The sequence below is a fragment of the Neoarius graeffei genome, chromosome 21 (assembly GCF_027579695.1).
Source record: "Neoarius graeffei isolate fNeoGra1 chromosome 21, fNeoGra1.pri, whole genome shotgun sequence".
Taxonomy (NCBI): domain Eukaryota; kingdom Metazoa; phylum Chordata; class Actinopteri; order Siluriformes; family Ariidae; genus Neoarius; species Neoarius graeffei.
The window spans coordinates 12176699-12204185 of NC_083589.1; the positions used below are offsets into that span (position 1 = coordinate 12176699).

General features: G+C 42.9%; 1 protein-coding gene across 1 annotated transcript; it reads left to right on the forward strand.

The window, feature by feature from the left end:
• The first annotated feature begins 1345 nt into the window (after positions 1 to 1345).
• Positions 1346 to 15832, forward strand: lamtor4 (late endosomal/lysosomal adaptor, MAPK and MTOR activator 4). The gene is made up of 4 exons (XM_060903882.1): positions 1346 to 1435; positions 1601 to 1681; positions 14950 to 15067; positions 15158 to 15832. Exons 1-4 carry the CDS (start codon positions 1433 to 1435, stop codon positions 15253 to 15255), a joined length of 300 nt encoding a protein of 99 aa, XP_060759865.1. The 5' UTR covers positions 1346 to 1432; the 3' UTR covers positions 15256 to 15832.
• The last annotated feature ends 11655 nt before the right edge of the window (positions 15833 to 27487 follow it).

Below are 27487 nucleotides of genomic sequence, written 5' to 3' on the forward strand. Positions count from 1 at the left end.
GAGTTTGCATGTTCTCCCCGTGTCCGCGTGGGTTTCCTCCGGGTGCTCCGGTTTCCCCCACAGTCCAAAGACATGCAGGTTAGGTTAACTGGTGACTCTAAATTGACCGTAGGTGTGAATGGGAGTGTGAATGGTTGTCTGTGTCTATGTGTCAGCCCTGTGATGACCTGGCGACTTGTCCAGGGTGTACCCCGCCTTTCGCCCGTAGTCAGCTGGGATAGGCTCCAGCTTGCCTGCGACCCTGTAGAAGGATAAAGCGGCTGCAGATAATGGATGGATGGGTTCTAGATGTTGGAACAGAGTTGACTAAAACATGATCAGTGTACAGGATGATCAAAAGGAATGACAGCAATTATTAAGGCTCTGGACTGATGAAAGGAATCTGAGTGTTTATTTATTTTCGTCTCCAACTTTTTTTTTTTTAATTTACTGTCTATCTCACTTTACCTCGCTCATTTGCACTATTCCGCACTACCTCATCTTAACAGCTGCTGGTTTGTTTATACTGCTTATTTCAATGTTTACCTGCTATACCTCTCGTGCCCTTGACTGTTTATTTGAACCAATTTATGTGTGTGTGTATATATATATATATGAGTGTTTAGTCTACGTCTAGTTCATATCTAGAGTGTTTATACTGTTTATATTGTCTGTCTGAGTGTTTAGTCTTTGTCTAGTTCTTATCTAATGTTTACACTGTTTATATTATTGGAGGGGCGGCACGGTGGTGTAGTGGTTAGCGCTGTCGCCTCACAGCAAGAAGGTCCTGGGTTCGAGCCCCGGGGCCGGCGAGGGCCTTTCTGTGTGGAGTTTGCATGTTGTCCGCGTGGGTTTCCTCTGGGTGCTCCGGTTTCCCCCACAGTCCAAAGACATGCAGGTTAGGTTAACTGGTGACTCTAAATTGACCGTAGGTGTGAGTGTGAATGGTTGTCTGTGTCAGCCCTGTGATGACCTGGCGACTTGTCCAGGGTGTACCCCGCCTTTCGCCCGTAGTCAGCTGGGATAGGCTCCTGCGACCCTGTAGAAGGATAAAGCGGCTACAGATGATGAGATGAGATATTGTTTGAGTGTTTAGTCTATGTCTCGTGCCTATCTAGAGTGTTTATATTGTTTGGTTTTTTTCAATTTATTCTATTTTTATTTTTATTTATTGCATTGCCTGTTTGCATCGTGGGTCAGAGAGGACTGATATTTCATCTGTGCTGTACGTCGAGCATGTAGAGCATATTTGACAATAAAGTTGACTTGACTTGACTTGATAAACCGAGCTAACTTTAGTACACAGTCCAGATCACTAGGTGGCGGTAACGAACAAGTTGTTTTCCAACCACCGTTAAAAACTGAAGAAGAAGAGGGAAGTCACGTGATATTGCCAGCTCGTCACGTGAGACGCGAGTGTTCCTGTCGCTTCCTGGTTTGTAAGTGAAGTAAAATGGTATGTGTGTTTATTTTTGTGTCGAAATGAGCTTTTAGCATTATACAGGCAGTGAAAATTCCTCAAGCTTGAAGTCTTTGTCGTGAATTTGAGCTGTTTTTCGGTACAATAGTGCAGTGTGGGAGAAGTGTGTGTGATATATTTTTTTTCTTTCCTCTGAGACAGACGACTGCACTGACTCAGGGTCTGGAGAGAATCCCGGGGCAGATGGGATACCTGGTGATAAGTGAGGACGGCGTGCTGGCTGTAAGTTTGTTTCTTCCTTTCTCCACACCTGTATTATTCTAAGGTCCCTTCACTGGCTTCCAGTAAGCTACAGAATTGACTTTAAAGCATTGCTGCTGGTGTACAAATCTCTAAATGGTACAGGGCCCAATTACCTCTCTGATATGTTGCAGCGGCCTAACCCAATCAGATCTACCAGATCAAAACAGAAAAATTTACTGTTAAAACCAGTTGTTAAAACAAAGTGTGGTGAAGCAGCTTTTAGCTACTATGCAGTGCAGCTATGGAACCAACTGCCAGAGGACATCAAAAATGCTCCTGCTGTTGGCAGCTTCAAATCTAGACTAAAGACCAAGCTGTTCTCAGATGCTTTCTGTTAAATAATTAATGTTTTTACATTTTTTATAATCTTTACTTTCTCTGCATGTTTTAAATTTACTTTAATTTTATTCTCTTTTATTCCGCTGGTTTCTTTTTCTTTTTCTCCTTTTTTCTTTTTGGCATTTTATCATTTTATTATTTTAGTTCTACTGTTGTTTAATTCTTATTATTTTCTTTTAATTCTTTTAATTAATTGTTTTAGATTAAAAATAAAATTATTTTATGTAATTTTATTTCTCTATTGTTTACTGTTTTTTTGTTTTTGCTTCTGTAAAGCACATTGAACTGCCATTGTGTATGAAATGTGCTATATAAATAAACTTGCTTTGCCTTGCCTATTACAGTAAATAACGCAGTACGGGAACAGAACAGCTTCCAGCTCGGTACATGCTCCTAATTATAGAAACGACACACTGAGATATCCGGTGTTTTACACATTTCAGAACGTTAAGATGTGTTTTAGACTAAAACCCGGAAGTAGATGCTGTTCCTCCTCAGAGCAGTGGAGTGTGTGTGTGTGTGTGTGTGTTCCTCCACAGAACAGTGGAGTGTAGAGTGAGTGCTGGAGGTGGAAGAAGTGAATGTGTGTGTATTATAAAGCGAACCCTTGTGTATCGACACTAAAACTCATTTAAAGGGATGAAGTGATGCTGTGAGCCGCCATGTTGGTGTGACGTCACTCCCTGAGCTCAGGCCTGAGGAGACCTAGCCTGGGCCCGCCCATCCTAAGTGTGACGCAACACGAGGGCCTGTTGTGAGCTTAAGGCCAATTTATGCTGACAACCCAGTCCTCGCAGATAGTGTCGCAGACAGTGTCTGCGTAGCCCCCCCACCTTCGCAGACGCTCTGCGCGCACCTCCCAAAAATTGTGACCACCGCAGAAGCCTCGCAGACAGCGCCGCAGACAAGAGGGCTCTGATTGGTCCACTCTACATCCACTGTACACGCACTTCCGCTTCCCTACTTTCTCGGTTTGGTTTGTTTTCACGACCGGCATTTTTAAAAACACGAGCGAAGATGGAGCAGCATGAAGAGCGGTTGATTGAGGAAGTACGTACATCTATATGACTCCAGTTCTAGTCATTATAAAAAAAAAAGTTCTAGTCCTTATAAGTAACCGGAGGATAAACACTCCACTAACCACACCCACCAACTACTCCTAGCGACTTCGTGCCCCCTTGCGTTGTGCCGGTGAATAACATCGCGCACGCCCATTACTCCCCGCTCAACGATAAATTACAACTGTCTGCGAAAAGCTATCTGCGAAAGCCTTGTCGCAAGAGCATGCAGAGGCCTTTAGTCTGGCCAGGCAAGCTATCTCCAGCTCTTCCAAGCTCCTGAAAAATCGGGAGCCAATCAACTTTGAGCATCTCCAACGGCCCTGGGTAGAGGCGTGTTCAAGGCAGTGATGTAGTAGAACTGCGACCGGAAGCCATAGATTGTTTACAGAATCTATGCCGGAAGCGCTTCATTCACTAGAAACATTACGAACATGGAGTAGCGGCAAGCCTTCGACACAGCGGTAGATGCTGTATTGAAAGCATTCAACGGGAAGTTCTCATTGAAAACGGAGCAAAGAGCAGCCCTGGAGGTATTTATCTTCTTCCTGTTACTCAAGCAGTTTCCGTCACGTCACATACGTCAGAGGAAAGAGTGATGTGATTGATTTAAGCTTCGTCACAGCCTTTTCTGGCTTCGACCAGTAGCAAACTGAGGCATTTCAGGGAGGTGGGTCAACCACGCCTTTGGGAAACGGTTGGGCTTAATATCTTTGCCAGACCAGTGCTCGCAGAGCTTTGAAGTCGCGTTAGCCAGACTAGAGGAGACCGGGCCTGCTTCCCAAGTCAGAACCAGAATCCGGTTTCACGTACAAGGAATTTGCTTTGGTGACTGGTGCTTGAACGATTAAGAGAGAATTAAGACATGAGTAGTTATATAAATAGATAGAATAACAATCTAAAATATACTGATTTTGAAAAGTGGACCTATTTAAGGGGAGTGTGTATGGGTTGTTTAAGGGTCGGAGGTGAAACGTAGAATATCAACTTTATTGTCTAGAAAAGCAACCCAAAAAGCGAATTCAATCTTCCTGGTGTCTAATTTGCACCCTGAAATTGAATAAAACGGTTAAAATATACTGTTTTGCCCAATTTCCAAAGGTTTGTTTACATCTCACTTCTGCGCACTTTCACCGCCAGAGGGCCGTCGTCATGACGTCATTTAAGCCAAACAGACTGGGAGCAGGTCTGTGTTTACTTGCGAACCGAGCACACGTGTATGGACTTTGGTCGTGAGAGGTTGTGTAAGGCCCTGTCCACACGGCAACGGATTCAGGTGAATCTGATAAAATTGTTTATTGTTTTGGCCTGGCGTCCACACGGCACCGGCGTTTTGGGTGCCCCAAAACGAAATCTTTTGAGAACAGGTCCCAGAGTGGAAAAATCTGGCAATGGCCCCGTTGTGAAGTCGACTGGATGAGTAGAACGGATTTGTTTACGATGACGTCACAACCACATGACTGTCAGTGCTTCACGTCGGGTAGAAGTGTAACGAACTTGATGCGAGTTGTCAACAAATCCTATAACTAGTCCAAACACTGCGGAAGCAGTAACCAAAACCGCGCACCGCCCATGCGCTTTCCAAAAACAAAACCAATCCCGCCAGCAAAAATAGGGAAAAAAAAGGAGTGATCTCACCTCTTCAGATGTTGGTTTAAGTCTGACAATACATTCCTCAAAAAGGGCGTAGAAGAAAGTAATCCATCAGCGTGTAGCATTCAATTTATTCTGGACCATTAAAGAATTCTGGAGGATATCAGAATGTTGGCGTACCGGCTTCCATCTACCCCTGTTCGTTCCTCTTTCCGCGTCTTTCGTTTTACGCTACTGATTAATAATCAAAACTTTGTGGCTAAAGCTACAGAAGAAGGGGTTTATGCGCATGCGTCTACTTCTATTGTTCTGGTGTCTCCGATGGGACCGTCTTACAGCGCACGTAGAGGTGTGGCATGTGTATTGCATCGTTTTCAGCAAGCGTCCCGTTGCCATATGGACCTGAAATGTAACTGATCCGTTGCCCATGTGGACGCGATATTTAAAAAAAAAATCTCGTTGTCTTGTGGATGTAGCCTAAAATGTCTGATAGCGATTTTGAAGTAGGAACTCTCCAAATTGAATATCAAGAGGTGAAACCATATGTATGACCCTATGGCCGTTGCGAAGCAATCAGTGAAGGTAGCTCACTGGTTTGACCGTGCAGCCTCGGAATCGGACAGCGACTCGGCTGACCATGGACCTCAACAAGACTCGCGCCCAAACGATTTATCCTGGTAGTTATGATAAATTCTTACTTTCGTCGTAAGACTAAATAAGAGCCCTTTTGAAGAATAATTAAACCGCCCTCCCTAGTGGATATAGGGAACGATTACTGGACAGTGCGCCGGTAGGCCACGTTAGCCTGCCATCCGCAGCATTATACTATTTATAGACGACTCTAAGTCCCTTTTCCACCAAAGCAGTTCCAGGGCTGGTTCGGGGCCAGTGCTTAGTTTGGAACCGGGTTTTCTGTTTCCACTGACAAAGAACTGGCTCTGGGGCCAGAAAAACTGGTTCCAGGGTAGCACCAGCTCTTTGCTGGGCCAGAGGAAAGAACCGCTTACGTCGGGGGGGCGGAGTTGTTAAGACCAACAACAATAGCAAGACTGCTCATAACAAAGGCTAACATAACCATCTCACATTCAGTGTAAGTAAGAGTCAAAACGTTATTAGGTTATTACCCGTCTCCTAGAACGTAATCGCCGTCCACTCAAAACCTGTTGATCAACACACACACATTGGATCTGCTGTTTTCTGACCCCAATGAAGCACCGTAAAGCCAGAAGCAGCAGCTGTACAAACGCAAAGTCATCCATTATTGTTGCTGCTGCTTCTTCCTCTCCGTGGTGGTGTTGCTTTGACGTTCGCACCAAGGTTTATGCAAACGCAGCGACGTAACTGACATATACAGTGACGTAATGACGTGGCTCCCCTTAGCACCCCGAGCTATGGAAAAGCAAACTGGTTCTCAGCTGGCTCGCAAGTTGAACAAGTTGTGCACCAGCACTGGCCCCGAACCAGCCCTGGAACTGATTTGGTGGAAAAGGGGTATAAATGAGGAAATATCCCTTTGTCTCATTTCCACAATGATTGTACAGGATCCCTCAGGATTCTTGACTTGTCAACTGCAAGCAAAAGTAAAAATGTTTACCTCCAATCTTCTCCTTTTTGCTTGAGCGTTGCTGCTCCATTTCTTCTTTGACTGCTTGATTTTGTTTCATGCACACAATCCACTCTCTCCGCCTCGTCTCCTCTTTCGGAAAAAGCCAACCCACTCGCTTCGCCTCTTCTCTCTCGGAAAAAGGTAAAAACTTCTTCCTGACCCGGTCCCGTTGTTACAGTTCACTGCACAACAGTAAGGCATGGGGTTTTTCTTTGGAAATTCCTGAACGCACATCTGCACTCAAGCCGAAGGGCAGTGTAAGTAAACGGAAGTGGACTCCACTCAAGCGGTTTGTTTTAAATGATGTCATGTGCTGAGTGGTCATGAAAATAGCCGACAGAAATTCACCGCGATCCGCGCTAACTTATTTTAATTATTACTTATTAACAATACTTCTTGGGACCAAAAGAAAATTACAGAGGGTTTTTTAACGTATAAAGTTTCAAATGTGCATAAAATTAAAACCATTGCCTACGAGCTTTAAGTCCAGGCTGTACAGTGTGTCCTGGAATGTGTGAAAACAGGCCACATGATGAAGATGGAGAAGAGTCATGATGACGTGTGTGTGTGAGAAGAAGAGAATATGTGCAGTGGGTTAAATAAATTTCCAAGCTGTACAGCATGAGCCAGAATGTGCAATAAAAGTTCACAGAATGAAGATAACCATGAAATGTGTAAAATCTCAATTCAGAGATGAAGTGTTCATGTTACAGAATGCGAGTTAAAAGAGAACTGAAGGCAATTTTTTTTTTTTTTTAATTATCCAAATTCTATTTATCTGATTTTATTAAATATACAGTTAGGTCCATAAATATTTGGACAGAGGCAACATTTTTCTAATTTTGGTTCTGTACATTACCACAATGAATTTTGAACAAAACAATTCAGATGCAGTTGAAGTTCAGACTTTCAGCTTTAATTCAGTGGGTTGAATAAAATGATTGCATAAAAATGTGAGGAACTAAAAGCATTTTTTAAACACAATCCCTTCATTTCAGGGGCTCAAAAGTAATTGGACAAATTAAATAATTGTAAATAAAATGTTCATTTCTAATACTTGGTTGAAAACCCTTTGTTGGCAATGACTGCCTGAAGTCTTGAACTCATGGACATCACCAGACGCTGTGTTTCCTCCTTTTTAATGCTCTGCCAGGCCTTTACTGCAGCGGTTTTCAGTTGCTGTTTGTTTGTGGGCCTTTCTGTCTGAAGTTTAGTCTTTAACAAGTGAAATGCATGCTCAATTGGGTTGAGATCAGGTGACTGACTTGGCCATTTAAGAATATTCCACTTCTTTGCTTTTATAAACTCCTGGGTTGCTTTGGCTTTGTTTTGGGTCATTGTCCATCTGTATTATGAAATGCCAACCAACCAGTTTGGCTGGATTTGAGCACACAGTATGTCTCTGAATACCTCAGAATTCATCCGGCTGCTTCTGTCCTGTGTCACATCATCAATAAACACTAGTGACCCAGTGCCACTGGCAGCCATGCATGCCCAAGCCATCACACTGCCTCTGCCGTGTTTTACAGATGATGTGGTATGCTTTGGATCATGAGCTGTACCACGCCTTCACCATACTTTTTTCTTTCCATCATTCTGGTAGAGGTTGATCTTGGTTTCATCTGTCCAAAGAATGTTCTTCCAGAACTGTGCTGGCTTTTTTAGATGTTTTTTAGCGAAGTCCAATCTAGCCTTTTTATTCTTGAGGCTTATGAGTGGCTTGCACCGTCCAGTGAACCCTCTGTATTTACTTTCATACAGTCTTCTCTTTATGGTAGATTTGGATATTGATACGCCTACCTCCTGGAGAGTGTTGTTCACTTGGTTGGCTGTTGTGAAGGGGTTTCTCTTCACCATGGAAATTGTTCTGCGATCATCCACCACAGTTGTCTTCTGTGGGTGTCCGGGTCTTTTTGCATTGATGAGTTCACCAGTTCTTTCTTTTTCTTTCTTTCTCAGGATGTACCAAACTGTAGATTTTTGTAGAAATTGCTCACTCGTTCACTACTCCCTATATAGGGAATTACTAGATAGTGAGCTCATTGGTAAAATGAAAAAAAAAAAAAACTCCTTTTGGACTCTAGTCCGTCACGCTGGCATTTACGTTGTTACTGTCACACAATTAAAACTTGTCAGATCAGTCAGCTGGTGGGTTTTCAAAAAAAAAAGTGGTTTTGTGATAAATCCATATTATACTGAGCGTATTTCCCACGCTTAATGAAATAAAGTACCTGCTTTTTAAAAAAAAAATCAATCAAGGCTAAATACTTTCTTCTTTGCCGCTGCCTTTTTATTAAATCAAATTTGAGACTTTTTAAATTTAATTTCTTTCAGGGCGAGCACAAAAAAAGACGCGCGCGCCCTCTTTCGAATGCTGACGTAATCAAGCCAGAAGTTTTGTTTGTTTTGATAGCAATCAGGAAAGCTTGAAAAAAGTAGGCAGTAATCGTCATTTACACTCGTTTTTGTACAATATTTTGTTTGGAAGACAATTTTCAAAATGGCGGCACTGACACTTCATGTTTCGAAGTCTCGCACAAGTCTCATGAAGATCGCACGGATAAGTGACGCCCACCGTGGACCAAATGAACTACATTCAACGTCAGCCTATTCGGGTTTTTAGCCATAAGTATAATATTTAATTGCAATTGGTTGCCAATATGAGTCACGATATACAACCCCGATTCCAAAAAAGTTGGGACAAAGTACAAATTGTAAATAAAATGGAATGCAATAATTTTACAAATCTCAAACTGATATTGTATTCACAATAGAACATAGACAACATGTCAAATGTCGAAAGTGAGACTTTTTGAAATTTCATGCCAAATATTGGCTCATTTGAAATTTCATGACAGCAACACATCTCAAAAAAGTTGGGACAGGGGCAATAAGAGGCTGGAAAAGTTAAAGGTACAAAAAAGGAACAGCTGGAGGACCAAATTGCAACTCATTAGGTCAATTGGCAATAGGTCATTAACATGACTGGGTATAAAAAGAGCATCTTGGAGTGGCAGCGGCTCTCAGAAGTAAAGATGGGAAGAGGATCACCAATCCCCCTAATTCTGCGCCGACAAATAGTGGAGCAATATCAGAAAGGAGTTCGCCAATGTCAAATTGCAAAGAGTTTGAACATATCATCATCTACAGTGCATAATATCATCAAAAGATTCAGAGAATCTGGAAGAATCTCTGTGCGCAAGGGTCAAGGCCGGAAAACCAGACTGGGTGCCCGTGATCTTCGGGCCCTTAGACGGCACTGCATCACATACAGGCATGCTTCTGTATTGGAAATCACAAAATGGGCTCAGGAATATTTCCAGAGAACATTATCTGTGAACACAATTCACCGTGCCATCCGCTGTTGCCAGCTAAAACTCTATAGTTCAAAGAAGAAGCCGTATCTAAACATGATCCAGAAGCGCAGACGTCTTCTCTGGGCCAAGGCTCATTTAAAATGGACTGTGGCAAAGTGGAAAACTGTTCTGTGGTCAGACGAATCAAAATTTGAAGTTCTTTATGGAAATCAGGGACGCCGTGTCATTCGGACTAAAGAGGAGAAGGACGACCCAAGTTCTCAGCGCTCAGTCCAGAAGCCTGCATCTCTGATGGTATGGGGTTGCATTAGTGCGTGTGGCATGGGCAGCTTACACATCTGGAAAGACACCATCAATGCTGAAAGGTATATCCAGGTTCTAGAGCAACATATGCTCCCATCCAGACGACGTCTCTTTCAGGGAAGACTTTGCATTTTCCAACATGACAATGCCAAACCACATACTGCATCAATTACAGCATCATGGCTGCGTAGAAGAAGGGTCCGGGTACTGAACTGGCCAGCCTGCAGTCCAGATCTTTCACCCATAGAAAACATTTGGCGCATCATAAAACAGAAGATACGACAAAAAAGACCTAAGACATTTGAGCAACTAGAATCCTACATTAGACAAGAATGGGTTAACATTCCTCTCCCTAAACTTGAGCAACTTGTCTCCTCAGTCCCCAGACGTTTACAGACTGTTGTAAAGAGAAAAGGGGATGTCTCACAGTGGGAAACATGGCCTTGTCCCAACTTTTTTGAGATGTGGTGTCATGAAATTTAAAATCACCTAATTTTTCTCTTTAAATGATACATTTTCTCAGTTTAAACATTTTGATATGTCATCTATGTTCTATTCTGAATAAAATATGGAATTTTGAAACTTCCACATCATTGCATTCCGTTTATATTTACAATTTGTACTTTGTCCCAACTTTTTTGGAATCGGGGTTGTAAGATTACTAAAACTGGAAACGTAACTGAGTAACACGTTAATTAGGAAATAAAGCAAATTTAAAAATGACTTCAGTTCTCCTTTAAGAGTTTAGTCAGTGGGGTCTCTGGCCTTATGGATGAGGCAGCTGCAGTGGGGAAAAAGCTGGGCTTATGGTGTGAGGTTTTGGTTCTGGACCGCAACCTCCTACCAGAGGGGAGTGGTTCAAAAAGTTTATGTCTGGGGTGAGAGGGGTCGGCCACGTTCCTTTCTGCTCTCCTCGGCGTCCTGGACTTGTACAGGTCCTGAAGAGAGGGAAGATTGCAGCCAGTTGTCCTCTCATGATGCGCTGCAGTCTGCCCTTGTCCCTGGTGGTGGTAGTGGAGGAGGTGCAGATGGACTTGATGATAGTGGTGTAAACGTGCACCATCGTTGTCTTTGGCAGATTGAACTTCTTCAGCTGCCGCAGGAAGAACATCCTTTGCTGTGAGAGAGCAGGTATTCGTCTCCCACTTACGGTCCTGGGTAATTATAGTGCCCAGGAAGTGGAAATGCTCCACTGGGGAGTCAAACAGGGTGATGGGGAGGGTGTGGCAGAGCTCCTTCTGAAGTCCACAATCATCTCCGCTGTGTTTAGAGCATTGAGCTCCAAGTTGTTCTGCCTGCACCAGGATATCAGATGGTCAATCTCTCCCCATAAACAGACTCCTTCTCATCAGAGACGAGTCCAATGAGGGCGGGGTTTCCAGTGCTGATTCCCAAGCTTCACGTGCTGCTTCCTGTCAGGCACACTCAGCTGAGAGAGCTTGTCCTGCAGAAGAGCCTGGATGATGGTGTTGAAGGTGGAACTGAAATCTCCAAACAGGATTCTGAATTGACAGGTTTTTTTTTTTTTTTTTCTTTGTTTTTACTAGTCGGTGTTTGGAAACGGAGTTACAGCCACATTTGGGTTAATCTGTGGTCCGGTCCAAAGAAGCATCTCCCAGGGTCTGAACCAGCAGTTTGGGTGAAGAAACGATGGCTGGAGAGAGCTGAGAGAACATCCAGCTCATTGAGCCCAGAAGCAGAACGATGCTCATTTTGAATCCGTGTCAAACATGTATCTGTTAAAGGAACAGTCTGCCGTACTTCCATAATGAAATATGTTGTTCTCTGAATTGAGACGAGCTACTCTGTACCTCTCCGAGCTTTGTGCGACCTCCCAGTCAGTCAGACGTGCTGTTACTCCTGTTAGCAATGTAGCTAGGCTCAGTATGGCCAATGGTATTTTTTGGGGCTGTAGTTAGATGCGACCAAACTCTTCCACGTTTTTCCTGTTTACATAGGTTTATATGACCAGTGACATGAAACAAGTTCAGTTACACAAATTGAAACGTGGCGATTTTCTATGCTATGGAAAGTCCGCACTATCATGACAGGCGTACTAACACCTTCTGCGCGCTTCGGCAGCGCATTGATACCTTCACTCTTTTTTTTTTTTCCTCTCCCCCGCCCCCCCTAACTTCCGTCAATACAACCAACGTGACCACCAAGACAAGTAGCCTGCACTCCTTGGAACACCGTCTAGTCAGGGGGGCAGGGGAGAGGGGGAAAACAGGAGTGAAGGTATCAATGCACTGTCGAAGCGCGCAGAAGGTGTTGGTACGCCTGTCATTATAGTGCGCACTTTCCATAGCATAGAAAATCGCCACGTTTCAATTTGTGTAACTGAACTTGTTTCATGTCACTGGTCATATAAACCTATGTAAACAGGAAAAATGTGGAAGAGTTTGGTCGCATCTAACTACAGCCCCAAAAAATACCATTGGCCATGCTGAGCCTAGCTACATTGCTAACAGGAGTAACAGCGCGTCTGACTGACTGGGAGGTCGCGCAAAGCTCGGAGAGGTACGGATCAGCTCGTCTCAATTCAGAGAAGAACATATTTCATTATGGAAGTACGGTGGACTGTTCCTTTAACATGACAAAAGTTTGTGTACATTAATTAAAAAAAAAACACCGTAAGCTGCACCTCAGATCTTACTTTAAAACAAAACTTAAGAACCTGAGAACACAAAATGCAGTCTTTTTTTTTTTTTTTTTTTTTTTTTACATTATCACTTCAGTTCTTGAAGAAAAGTTGTCCAACGCCAGCTCACCTGGTGTGAATAAGTAATCACCCTCTTAGTTCCTCAGTCAACTAATTCATCAAATTTAATTGAAATTGGGTTCAGTTCGACTCGGCCCACCCAGACTTGATGAGATTGAACAGGACTGGCGGTAAAGATGACTCTGATAAAATCTTTCCAGTGATGTGAAGCAGGTTAGAAGTTCTCAACAAGCACACACGTCTTTTGGAAGAAAGGAGAAAGTTACTTTTGAATAAATCATCAGGGTTGCCATGGGTCCTTAAAGGAAATGTGCAGAACCTTTATTTTTAAATAAATTTCTGAGTGGATAGGATCTCCATCCTTGACTCTTGTATGTTGCATAAATGGGAATAAAAAAATTATATTTTTGAGAGTTAAAATCGACTGCAAAGTTGGCATTGGAGCTGCCCCGCTGAGCCAGCCAGCCCTGAGTGCGTGACGTCACAGCGGGAACTGGTTTTAAGGCCGAGGCCTTTTACAGCTATAGGCCAAAGTCATATAAATAAAAATTTATGGTGAAAGTAAGAAATACCGTGACCGACTTGCTCAACTAAGACTGATTTGACTTCACTGATTGTGGGTTGACCCTTATTAAAACCGGATAGGTGTTATAACTTCTGCAGCATACATGTACATGCATGCATTTTCACTGATAAAATGTAAAAGGCTTATTAAATAATCAGATGAACTGAGACAATCACATTCTGAAGCAAATTAAATAATCTTACACCGGTAACTTAAACACACAATACAAATTATATGTATTAATCTAAATGCAGGTAAAGCCTCGGTCACAACCGGCCATACATGCTCCTACGGCCGGTCTACGTGCAAAAAAACGCAAGAAATGCACGCAGGGCGTGCGTGAAACGCACAGTGGGCGCGTGTGTGACATGCTGATTTTCGAGCCGTAGACTGGCCGCAGACCGGCTGCAGAGGTTCTTTGTCATGTCAAACTCTACAGGCGCTTACGTTTTTTCAGGTTGCAAGACAAACTTACGGCCAACGTGCGTCTTTCTCCACGAACAAAACAAACGCAGCGATTTGGGAAATGCCAAAAATCGCACGGCCAAAAAAAATCGTACGTCTGGTTGTGACCTAGGCTTAAACAACGTGGTGTTTTGTCTCCAAATGAGAGTCGGAGCTTACCCATCTGCGTTCTCGCTTCTTGAAGGCTGATCTTGTGGCCGATTGTTTCGAAACAATCTGACTTTCAGTTCTCCGTTCATTCACTACTTCCACGTAAGGGCGAGATGGCACCAATATCCAGTTTAGAAATAAGACGGCTGCTCCACTCATTCTCTCCATAGTGAGTACTCCGCCATTACTGCTGGGCTCAGGCAATCACTAAAATCCGGGACAGAACAGGATGGCACCAGTTTTAGCAACAACTGCGGGGAGGTCACTGCCCGAGCGATATGTCCCGTCCCGGGTTGAGCAACAACCCTCGGCTCACGCTCCGGGAGGATTGGTGAAACTGAACTCACTTGAAAAAAATGAATTATTTTTCTTTAATTGTTGGTACTGCACCCTCTTTCAATATGGGCTTATAGCCAACGCTCCTCAACAGATCAGAGGTTTCGTCCGAGTCTTCAGTAAAATGTGCAGAGCAGAAGAGAGACCACTTCGTAGGCACCCAATGTGCCAGTGAACTTCTCGCAAAACGTGTCTAAATCTTTGCAGTTTGAACATTCTTGGGTCATGAAGGCAACATAAATCCAGCTTCTGTCGTGTTGCTGCATCCGCCAGCAACACATCTACGTGACATGGCGATAAATTGGCTCAAAATGGAGGATCGGAGTTGCAGTCAGCTCTGTTTTTTAGTATAGCGGAAATGGCGATGAGACCAATAGACTTCCTGCTGTGACGTCACGGACGTCAAGGTCATTCGCTCAGACCGCTACCTACGGTATCTAAATCACTTTAATCGTAAAAATTACTATATTAGATTTATTGTTAATGCTGAAAACTATTCCTGTGCCATTCCTGAGGTCTCAAGGCATTTATAAATGAAAGTGAGGCCATGGCTCTGCGTATATGCTTTAAACTGTCTCAGAACAGATTTTTGATATTTCAGGTCCTAATTCAACGGTTGGAATCCATGCTACACTTTTTTTTTTTTTTTTTTTAATTAATTTGTCATGAAATGATGAGGGAACTGCTTTTCAGTCACTTGTCCAATTACTTTTGAGCCTGTGAAAATGGTAGGGTAATGTATTTTATTTAAAAAAACTTTTTTTTTTTAAATGATGCTCTTTTCTTCGTGCAGTCCTCAGGAGAGCTGGAGAACGACGAGCGTACAGCGGGTGTGATCATGCAGATGATCCGCACAGCGTGTCGATTCAGGCTTCACGGCGCAGCAGAGCCTCCTCTGAAACGCATGTCAGGTGAGACGTCCGGGGCGGTACACTCTACACCGCAGAGACGTGCTGGAGAGAACGTGCACTGGTCTAACGCTGCTCTCGTTTCCTCCACAGTGATGTTCGAGGACTATGTTTACGCCGTGACCGTCTCCGGACAAAAAGTGTTCGTCGTGAAACGTCAGAACAACCAGCGGGAACCCGTGACTGCTTAACGCTGTGAAGGAAACGCAAATGAAAGGACAAGTAATTCCTATTAAATAGATCCTTGGGATAATTTACACCACCTTTATCCTGATGCCAGCTTGAGGCTGAAGGAATGCTGATGATGAACACTTAGTCTGATACGAAGAATCGCGCTTAAAACGTCTCGCACGCTTGGAGGTGTCATAACTCCTCTGAAAATATCTCAGTAATATGTATTTGGCGCTGTGTGTGTGTGTGTGTGGGGGTTATCCAGACTTGATGACTGTACTAATACTGTTGTAGGTGGATGATGTTTAATTCAGTGATGCATTGTAATGTTTGTTGTGTAACTGTTAACTAGTAACAAAATGTCAGTATTTATCCAAAATACTTTGTGTTCACTCCTTTTATTTAAACCTGTTAATTGGAGAAACAAAGAAAATTACGTTGTACCTTTTTTATATTGATCGGTTCTCAGCCTTTGGGCTGTGACCTTCCAGGGGAACGCCCTAGATGGGGATGGGTCAATATTTACCAACTATTACATACCGTTTCTGCTGGAATGTATTTATGACTGATAATAATTATTAAATCTCTTTTCTTGTTTTTTTTCTTTGGCCTTCATTCAGTTTGGAATGAAGCATGTCATTGCTGCTGCATTCAACATCCTGTCACGTGAAGCACGGTGGTCTTTAAGTCAAGTTTATCTGTATAGCGCTTTTAACAATAAACATTGTCGCAAAGCAGCTTTACAGAATTTGAACGACTTAAAACATGAGCCAATTTTATCCCTAATCTATCCCCAATGAGCACGACGGTGGCGAGGAAAAACTCCCTCAGACGACACGAGGAAGAAACTTCGAGAGGAACCAGACTCAAAAGGGAACCCATCCTCATTTGGGCAACAACAGACAGCCTGACTATAACATTAACAGATTTAACATGAAGTCAGTTTCGTTGTAGCCTAGTAAACTAGACCCACCCGCCTAGCGGCCAAAAATATTTTTTGCCTAGCGAGTGGGTCTAGCCTCGCACCATATCAACAAAACACCCTGGGCATCAAATCGTGCCCGCCAATCACAATGCAAGGTTTTTGTTTGGATTCTTTGGGTGGGCTTTTGCAGGAGTGACAAGGCTGCGCTATGCTGGAGAAAGCACAACAGGGAAGATGGCTACGGCTAGAGAACAGCATGCGTTTGACTCCGCTTTGGAATCAGTTTTAGAAGAATTAGACTTGGAGTTTTCGTTGAAACATGAGCAGGAAGAGGCTCTCCGCTCATTCCTTTTCAAGAAGGACGTTTTCGCTGTTTTGCCGACCGGCTATGGCAAAAGTCTGATCTACCAGCTGGCTCCGCTCATAGCCAAAAGGATGGGGCTAGTTTGTGCAGTACGAAGAATTAATAAACAGCTTTGAAACATTACTTTTTGATTGTTTCTTATTTTCCCGTTATTTTAAATTTAAGGGAAATTATTTCACCAAACACCACTAAATAAGAATAACTCAAAAACAGTTTAAGCAAACCCTTGAAAAACACTTGAAAAAAATAAGTGTATGTTAAGTATATGGTACAGACTCCAAACTTGTGGTCATTATCTCCAAACTTCTTAATATCTAGAACCTGTTTATTAATTAATACACATTTTGAAAAATTATTTATTTCAAGGCCTCCCCCACTGCTTTCTGTCGCTCTGACTACGTCACAGTCACTGTTGCGCTGATTGGTCAGAGCGTTGGCCTATACGCACAGAGACAGTTTGAAAGATAGCGGGTTGTTCCTCCTACACCCTTCGGAAATGTCTACGAGCGAGGCCAGACTAAATATTCACATTTAGTCTGGCTTGCCAGGCTAGTTTCCTTGATGTTGTAACTCTTCATTGATGGAAACTTGAGTGCAAAACTGTTCATGACAACTGCAGTCCTAAAGTTAGCAAATCAACTGTAGTCCTCAGCCATAAAAGCATTACTGTAAGAGTCCAGAGCATCCTCCAGGTGTAACCCTCAACTGTCCTCATGGGGCCGTCCTCCACAGGAGCGATGTGATAAAACTCCGACCAGACACAGGGCACCAGGATGGATCAAGCAGGTCCGAGGGGCAGAAGAGGCCAGCGTCTCAATCCCAGGACCAACATGGGTCTTTACACCAGATCCTGGCCAAGTGTGGATGTTTAAAACCAAATTTTTAAAAGCCGATTTTATTTTGCAGTGTGGGCGGCACGGTGGTGTAATGGTTAGCACTGTCGCCTCACAGCAAGAAGATTCTGGCCTTGAGCCCGGCGGCTGATGGGGGGCCTTTCTGCGTGGAGCTTGCATGTTCAACAGTCCAAAGACATGCAGGTTAGGCTAATTGGTGGCTCTAAATTGACCGTAGGTGTGAATGTGAGTGTGAATGGTTGTTTGTCTCTAGTCAGCTGGGATAGGCTCCAGCTCGCCCGCGACCCTGCACAGGATAAGCAGCTACGGATAATGAATGGATTTTGTGGTGTATGTCCGTAATGTAAACATGAGCATAGTGAAGATGCAAGGAGTAGACGTAAAGAAAGTTTGTGAATTCAAGTACCTGGGATCAACTGTGCAGGAAAATGGGGGCTGCGATAGTGAGTGCAGGCAGGGTCGAGCAGTTGGAGAAGGATTTCGGGGAGTCATTTGTGATAGGAAAGTCCCAGCAAAAGTGAAAGGTAAGATGTATAAGACAGTAGCGAGACCAGCTGTGATGTATGGATTGGAGACCGGACCCTTAACGAACAGACAGGAGGCGGAGTTGAGGATGTTGAGGTTTGTGATGGGAGGTTGGACAGGATGAGGGACATGTGGAGAGCTTGGGAATTAAGCTAAGAGAGATGAGACGGAGATGGTACGGGCACATCCTGAGAAGAGATGCAGAGCATGTTGGAAGGACAATGTTGAGGATGGAGCTGCCAGGCAAACGAAAACGAGGAAGGCCAAAGAGGAGATGAAAGTGGCAGGTGTGGTAGAGAAGGATACGGAAGACAGGGAGCGATGGAGACGAAAGATCCGCTGTGGCGACCTCTAATCGAGAGCAGCCAAAAGATGTCCGTAATGTAAACAGCACACAGGCAGGTTTCAGTCTGTAGTCTGCTGTGTTGCCCTGATGTCAGTCAGTTAAAATCCAAACTTGTAGATTGTATTAAGTTTTCATTTAACAAATGTATGAGTCATAATGCATGTTTATCATATGTAAAGATATTTGCACGTTGCTTGAAATTGCAGAAAATAGTGATTCATCCTGAGCTGATTCCTAATTGGTTCCATTTCAGAAGGTTTGATTTGATGTTTTATTAACAATATTGAATCAGAAGCAGTTGGTGTTGAAGTAATGGGCTTTTGTTAGCTTGTTGTAGTTCAGAGTAAAAATAGTCATGTGTTTTATGCTTGTTATGATTAGTAGCTCCAAACCTAAATTAAATGCATTTTAGAAAAGTTATGAGCAGGGAAATATCACTTGCTTCCCTGGAATGGGGCCAATATCCAGAAAACTGATAGCGACTCCAAGCTGACTGCTTGCCCCCTTGCCACATGGGGAGAAAGAAAATGCAGTGGATCTAATTTGAGGATTGCTGTTGTAGGTGATCCAGGAAACAAATTATATATCCGGTGGTGCTTGAAAGTTTGGTCTTTCGAATTTTCTATATTTCTGCATGAATATGACCAGATTTTCACACAAGTCCTAAAAGTAGATAAAGAGAACCCAGTTAAACAAAGGAGACAAAAATATTATTCATGATTATTTATTGATTGAGGAAAATGATCTGATGTATTGCATATGTGAGTGGCAAAAGTATGTGAACCTTTGCTTTCAGTATCTGGTGTGCAGCAATAACTGCAACTAAACGTTTCCGGTAACTGTTGACCAGTCCTGCACACCGGCTTGGAGGAATTTTAGCCCATTCCTCTGTACAGAACAACATTTGGAACTCAAATATTTTTGTGTTCCTGACTTGATAATGTAGAAGTCATAAAATAGAAATCTATAACAAACTTTGTATGAAAAAAAACAGAGGGTCTAAGACTTTTGCACAGTACTGCATAGTGGAACAAAAACCTGCTGCGTCGCTCTCACTCACACGCCCACATTCGTACACTCATTCACACTTGGGCCAGTTATAGGTGTGTGTTTCTGGCCAGTGGGAGGTATGTACAGTACCTGGATGGATCAAACCCGCCACACGCAGACATCTTCAGGAAAGGGGCTATAACTGTCATGTGACAGTTGGAGCCCCTTTCCTGAAGACGTCTGCGTGTTCATATCAAGCTCCTCCTGAACCAGACACAACGTCAGAAGCGTCTTACTGGTCTAAGGAGAGAAAAAACTGGACTGTTGCTCAGTGGTCCAAAGTCTTCTTTTCAGATGAACGTAAATTTTGCAGGTAATTTGGAAATCAAGGTCCTAGAGTCTGGAGGAAGAGTGGAGAAGCACAGAATCTGTGCACAGTACTGTTTAGCCATTTTGAATTCTCTCTTTAATTATAATTTATATGGTTGGTTTGTTTCCTTGGCTGTTTGAGTATTGGTACGTCAACAGAATAGTACACTAGGTATTGCTGTGACTTGTTAAGCTGGCACTAACACTTTCTTGCCTAGAAGTTCAGTACTTTGTGTACCTGACTTTTACACTCGTTGTACGTCGCTCTGGATAAGATCGTCTGCTACATGCCATGTCGTAATATAAAGAATCCCAGGTGTTTGAAGTCCAGTGTGAAGTTTCCACAGTCTGTGATTGATTTGAGGTGCCATGTCATCTGCTGGTGTCGGTCCACTGTGTTTTATCAAGTCCAAAGTCAACGCAGAAGATTTTAGAGCACTTCATGCTTCCATCTGCTGACGAGCTTTATGGAGATGCTGATTTCCTTTTCAAGCAGGACTTAGCACCTGCCCACAATGCCAAAACTATTACCAAATGGTTTGCTGACCATGATATTACTGTGCTTGATTGGCCAGCCAGCTTGCCTGACCTGAACCCCGGAGAGAATATACAGTGGTGCTTGAAAGTTTGTGAACCCTTTGGAATTTTCTATATTTCTGCATAAATATGACCTAAAACATCACCAGATATTCACACAAGTCCTAAAAGTGGATAAAGAGAACCCAGTTAAACAAATGAGACAAAAATATTATACTTGGTCATTTATTTACTGAGGAAAATTATCCAATATTACATATCTATGAGTGCCAAAAGTATGTAAACCTTTGCTTTCAGTATCTGGTGTGACCCCCTTGTGCAGCAATAACTGCAACTAAACGTTTCCGGTAACTGTTGATCAGATCTGCACACCGGCTTGGAGGAATTTTAGCCCGTTCCTCCGTACAGAACAGCTTCAACTCTGGGATGTTGGTGGGTTTCCTCACATGAACTGCTCGCTTCAGGTCCTTCCACAACATTTCGATTGGATTAAGGTCAGGACTTTGACTTCGCCATTCCAAAACATTAACTTTTTATTCTTCTTTCACCATTCTTTGGTAGAATGACTTGTGTGCTTAGGATCGTTTTTAAACCAAAACGTTCTAGTTTGGTCTCATCCGTTCACAAAACATTTTTCCAATAGCCTTCTGGCTTGTCCACGTGATCTTTAGCAAACTGCAGCCAAGCAGCAATGTTCTTTTTGGAGAGCAGTGGCTTTCTCCTTGCAACCCTGCCATGCACACCATTGTTGTTCAGTGTTCTCCTGATGGTGGACTCATGAACATTAGCCAATGTGAGAGAGGCCTTCAGTTGCTTAGAAGTGACCCTGGGGTCCTTTGTGACTTCGCTGACTATTACACGCCTTGCTCTTGGAGTGATCTTTGTTGGTCGACCACTCCTGGGGAGGGTAACACTGGTCTTGAATTTCCTCCATTTGTACACAATCTCTCTGACTGTGGATTGGTGGAGTCCAAACTCTTTAGAGATGGTTTTGTAACCTTTTCCAGCCTGATGAGCATCAACAACACTTTTTCTGAGGTCCTCAGAAATCTCCTTTGTTCGTGCCATGATACACTTCCACAAACGTGTTGTGAAGATCAGACTTTGATAGAGCCCTGTTCTTTAAATAAAACAGGGTGCCCACTCACACCTGATTGTCATCCCATTGATTGAAAACACCTGACTCTAATTTCACCTTCAAATTAACTGCTAATCCGAGAGGTTCACATACTTTTGCCACTCACAGATATGTAACATTGGATCATTTTCCTCAATAAATAAATGACCAAGTATAATATTTTTGTCGCATTTGTTTAACTTGGTTCTCTTTATCTACTTTTAGGACTTGTGTGAAAATCTGATGATGTTTTAGGTCATATTTATGCAGAAATCTAGGAAATTCTAAAGGGTTCACAAACTTTCAAGCACCACTGTATTGTCTATAGTCATGAGGAAGATGAGAAACACCCGACCCAAAAATACAGACGAGGTGCAGGCTGCTATCAAAGTAACCTGGGCTTCAGTAACACCTCAGCAGTGCCGCTCCGCATTGATACAGTAATTTGTGGTAAAGGAACCCCAACAAAGTACTGAGTGTATAAATGAACGTACTTTTCAGAAGTTGGACATTTCTGTATTGTAAATCGTTTTTTTAAAATTGAGCTTAGGAAATATTCTCATCATTTGCGATACTGGATTTCTGGTTTTCATGAGCTATAAGCCTTGAAATATTTCACTTGATGTGTAATGAAGATAGAATATATGAAAGTTTACCTTTTTGAACTGAATTACAAAAAAAAAAACCAACCCTTTTTCACAATATTTTCAGTGTTTGAGATGCACTAGTATAATGAATTATATCAGGCATCACCAAATGGCGGACCTCGGTCCGGATCCGGATCCAATGATGGTTCTGTCCGGACCCGTGACCAATGGTAAATTCACGAGATTAAGTAATTTTCATGGAGCATTATTTTGGACGGTCGTGGCTATTGACAGCGGGCGCTGCTACTCCAGTTAATACGACAATAGTTTCACTCAGTTGAGCCAATAAAATCGTTAGTTTACCCAGCACACCACAGCAGAGCAACAAGCAGAGAGGAAGAGAGTTAAGTTAAGAGACAACCGACTGAGACAACATGGCTTGCTCCAAAAGGCGGCGGAAAGTAGACAAGGAAAATCGTTGTTTCAAAGATGAATGGACGGAGAAATATATGTTCATTCTTCCGGCGAGCAGTTCAAAACCAGTGTGCCTTATATGCTCCGGAAACGTGGCATTAATTAAAAGCGGCAACGTGAAGCGCCACTACGAAACAAAGCACAGCTCTTTTGAGCAAAGTTATCCCCTGAAGTCCGAGCTGAGGGCCCGCAAAATAACCCAACTGCAAGCACAGTATGACAGGTCTAGCCGACTCATCACACATACACTTACAGCCCAGCAACGTGCAAATGAATGTTCCTTAAAAGTAGCGTGGATTTTAGAGCAACATAAACACATTGGAGTGTGTTCCCTGGTCTAATCAAAGGAGCACTGCACACCTTGACTATGTTTGGATCGACTTACAGCTGTGAGTCAGCTTTTTCCACTATGAACATTGTCAAAACCAAGTACCGTTCTAGGCTCAACAATGAACACCTACACTTGTGTTCAAAATAATAGCAGTCCAACACGACTAACCAGATCAATCACTGTTTTTGGTGGAAATTATATTACTACATGGCAAATAATTTACCAGTAGGTGTAGTAGAGTCATAGAAAACCAACAGACCCAACATTCATGATATGCATGCTCCTGAGTCTGTGTAATCGAATAATTAAGTGAAAGGGACGTGTTCAAAATAATAGCAGTGTGGAGTTTAATTAGTGAGATCATTCATTCTGTGAAAAAACAGATGTCAGTCAGGTGGCCCTAATTTAAGGATGAAGCCAGCACATGTTGTACATCCATTTCTCTCTGAAAACCTGAGAAACATGGGTCGTTCCAGACATTGTTCAGAAGAACAGCGTGCTTTGATTAAAACGTTGATTGGAGAGGTAAAACGTATACTGTAAAGAAGTGCAGAAAATGATGGGCTGCTCGGCTAAAATGATCTCCAATGCTTTAAAATGGACAGCAAAGCCAGAGAGACGTAGAAGAAAACAGAAGACTACCATTCGAATGGATCGAAGAATAGCCAGAATGGCAAAGACTCAGCCAATGATCAGCTCCAGGGTGATCAAAGACGGTCTGAAGTTACCTGTGAGTACTGTGACAATTAGAAGATGCCTGTGTGAAGCTAATCTATCGGCAAGAAGCTCCCGCAAAGTTCCACTGTTAAAAAAAAGACGTGGTGAAGAGGATACAGTTTGCCAAAGAACACATCGACTGGCCTAAAGAGAAATGGAAAAACATTTTGTGGACTGATGAAAGTAAAATTGTTCTTTTTGGGTCCTGGAGCCGCAGACAGTTTTTCAGACGACCCCCAAACACTGAATTCAAGCCACAGTACACTCTGAAGACAGTGAAGCATGGTGGTGCAAGCATCATGATATGGGGATGTTTCTCTTACTATGGTGTTGGGCCCATTTATCGCATACCAGGGATCATGGATCAGTTTGCATATATCAGAATACTTGAGGAGGTCATGTTGCCTTATGCTGAAGAGGAAATGCCCTTGAAATGGGTGTTTCAACAAGACAACGACCCCAAACACACCAGTAAGCGAGCAGCATCAGGGTTCAAGACCAACAAAATGAAAGTTATGGCGTGGCCAGCCCAATCCCCGGACCTTAATCCGATAGAAAACTTGTGGGGTGACATCAAAAATGCTGTTTCTGAGGCAAAACCAAGAAATGCAGAGGAATTGTGGAATGTTGTCGAATCAACCCGGGCTGGAATACCTGTTCACAGGTGCCAGAAGTTCTCAGAAATCGTGGTTATACAACTAAATATTAGTTTAGTGATTCATCTCATTATCTCTAGCCGCTTTATCCTTCTACAGGGTCGCAGGCAAAGCTGGAGCCTATCCCAGCTGACTACGGGCAAAAGGCGGGGTACACCCTGGACAAGTCGCCAGGTCATCACAGGGCTGACACACAGACACAGACAACCATTCACACTCACATTCACACCTACGCTCAATTTAGAGTCACCAGTTAACCTAACCTGCATGTCTTTGGACTGTGGGGGAAACCGGAGCACCCGGAGGAAACCCACGCGGACAACATGCAAACTCCACACAGAAAGGCCCTCGCCGGACCCGGGGTTCGAACCCAGGACCTTCTTGCTGTGAGGCGACAGCGCTAACCACTACACCACCGTGCCGCCCTTTAGTGATTCACAGGAATACTAAATCCTTAAGATTTTTTCAGTTTATACAGTAAATATTTGGAGTTTGTAATGAAAAATGCAGACACTGCTATTTTTTTTGAACAGCCCAATGTTCATTTTTCTTCATTTTCTGTAAAGTAATTAAAATATTCATACATTTTTCTTCATGTTTTGATGTAGAATATAATGTGCATTGTTCCCAATGCATGGAAATAAAAACTATTATAAGGATTTTGAGCTTTACTCACGTTTTTAAGCACACTGCTATTATTTTGAACACAACTGTACATATCTGCATGAGAATGGCACTCCAACCAAGATTTAAATTACTGGCAGGTCAGCCACATGCCCGTTTTTCTCATTAAGAAGAGTAAAAGAAGAATTAAAAGAGAAAAGTTCAAAGAAAAATGTTCTGTTTGCATCCCCCCCCCCCCCCCCCCCCCCCCCCCCCCAAAAAAAAGCCACTTGTTTTCTGAAGATGTGGACTTTTTTTTTCTTGAAAAGTAGGCCCTCATTTTTTTAGGCTGGGACCTCCTTATTTTAAGAACAAAGAAGAGAAAATGTGAAGTCAATGCTCTGTTTGCACTTTTTAGTTAATGTTTTCTGAGTTGACTTTTTTACTTGAACCGTAGGCCTTCAATTCTTCAGGTTGGGACCTCTTTAATTTAAGAGAAAAAGGAGTTATTCCACTCTGTTTGCACTTTTTTATTTATTTTATTCTGAGGTTTCTGTTTTCTTTAATCTGAAATAAAGGCCTTGAATTTATTTTCCTGGGACGACTTTTATTTATGGTAAAAGAGATAGTTGTGCACTCAGTTCGTTTCCTGCATTGGAAATGAACAATAAATATTGTTGAAACCATATGAAAATGTGGACATAGGGGAAGGCTATAAGACACAAGCTGGACTTCGGTTCGGACCTTCTACTTGGACAAAATTTAATAACTGGACCTCAGTGACTTTTAATCGAACACCCCTGTATTATATTTATTTTATATTATAACCAGCTCATACTGTAACTGTGTATGCAGGGAACATAATCACTTACTAACTACTGTATAGGAGTCAAAAATGATTAACACGCGAATCAGTGTCCAGCCTGTATGCGATCCTGATCTAAACAGTGTTTGTTAAACTAGTGAAATATTGTTGGACTGACCGCTGCCCTAGTTTGACCTTCAACAGAGTTCCCACGGTTATGGAAATCCTGGAAAAGCCATGGAAATTTAAAACCCCATTTTCCAGGAAGGATGGAATGAAGGAAGGAGGAAGTCAGTGAATTCAGTAAATTCATTAAATGTTTGGGGAAAGTCATTCAACTTTTTGATTTTGTCATACCAGAGGTGTAGGAGATACAGGAGATAAAGTATAGTTTATTGTATATTTTATGAGATGAAGAATCCAGGATTTCTGACTTACTTTTGTCAACTTGAGCCTTGTACATGTCTTAGTTTGGATGAAATCCACCAATTTTAATCCTCTTGATGCCTGGTAAGCTGTCAAGTCAAGTTTATTTGTGTAGCGCTTTTAACAATAAACGTTGTCGCAAAGCAGCGTTACAGAATTTGAACGACTTAAAACGTGAGCTAATTTTATCCCTAATCTATCCCCAATGAGCAAGTCTGTGGCGACGGTGGCAGGGAAAAACTCCCTCAGACGACATGAGGAAGAAACCTCGAGAGGAACCAGACTCAAAAGGGAACCCATCTCCATCTGGGCAACAACAGACAACATGACATTAACAGTCCTGACAAAGTCAGCTTCGTTGATGCTATAAACGCCCCACCGACGGAAACCCGAGCGCAAAACCGTTCACGACAACTGCAGTCCCCAGCCACAAAAGCACCACTGCAAGAGTCCAGAGCGTCCTCCAGACGCAACCCCCAACTGTCCACATGGGGCCGCCCTCCACAGGAGCGACGCGATGAGACTCCAACCAGACACAGGGCACCAGGATGGATCAGGCAGGTCCAAGGAGCAGAAGAGGTCAGCATCTCGATCCCAGGACCGACATGTAACACATCTGAGGTGTCACCATTGTGAAGGCTGTGACTGCTCTCTTATTAGTGTAACTTTATTGGCAAAAAACAGTTTTACAGCATGTACTTTCATTGAGCTTAATTTAATTTAATATACAGTTCCTAAGCACGATAGTACTATCTACTTGGCCATCATTTGGATTAAAATAAGCAAATATTTAAAGGTAGACTGCCTTTCAGAATTTTCCCCGACACCCAATTATTTTTGTTTAGTGGACCGAAAGCTACTGAATTTGAATCACAGACTTCCAATTTTATTAGGTTTTTAAAAATAGAACAGTTAATCAATTTCAGGTCATGTGGCCCTAAAGTCTCTGCTATTTTTTCCTGCTTCACCATGACCCAATTCAAGATACTACGTCACGCATCACATCAAGTGCTGGGCTTTCCCCTGTTCACGCAAGGCATTGTGAGATACAAATTTGAAACCGGAGAGAAAAATGGAGGCCGTGAGTGTGCGAATGACACATGAAAGACCGAAGCGGAAAGCGAGAAGAAAAGACGTTATGTTATATACGAAGGAAAGGAAACGCAGGATCAAACTAATAAATATCGGCGCTCAGCTGTTCGTTTAGTGACAGAATGATGGAACCATCAGTGCACGCTCAAAGCTAAACCTGCGCATGCGCGCGCACACACGGACTTCCTCTGTCTGCTTGACTGCGCAAAGTGAGCGATTTCATGCACATTATTTGCTTTAATTCCCTCAAATTAAATAACTTTCCAACCACAGAATGGCCTGTGTTGTTGTTGTTTTTTAGATATTACAGAAATAAACATGGCGGCACGGTGGTGTAGTGGTTAGCGCTGTCGCCTCACAGCAAGAAGGTCTGGGTTCGAGCCCCGGGGCCGGCGAGGGCCTTTCTGTGCGGAGTTTGCATGTTCTCCCCGTGTCCGCGTGGGTTTCCTCCGGGTGCTCCGGTTTCCCCCACAGTCCAAAGACATGCAGGTTAGGTTAACTGGTGACTCTAAATTGAGCGTAGGTGTGAATGTG

What these genes read in the sequence shown, in the direction of transcription:
- lamtor4 (XM_060903882.1), top strand. An exon ending in GTGAGGACGGCGTGCTGGCT is followed by an intron (nt 1,682 to 14,949) that starts GTAAGTTTGTTT and finishes TTCTTCGTGCAG; the next exon opens with TCCTCAGGAGAGCTGGAGAA. An exon ending in TCCTCTGAAACGCATGTCAG is followed by an intron (nt 15,068 to 15,157) that starts GTGAGACGTCCG and finishes TTTCCTCCACAG; the next exon opens with TGATGTTCGAGGACTATGTT.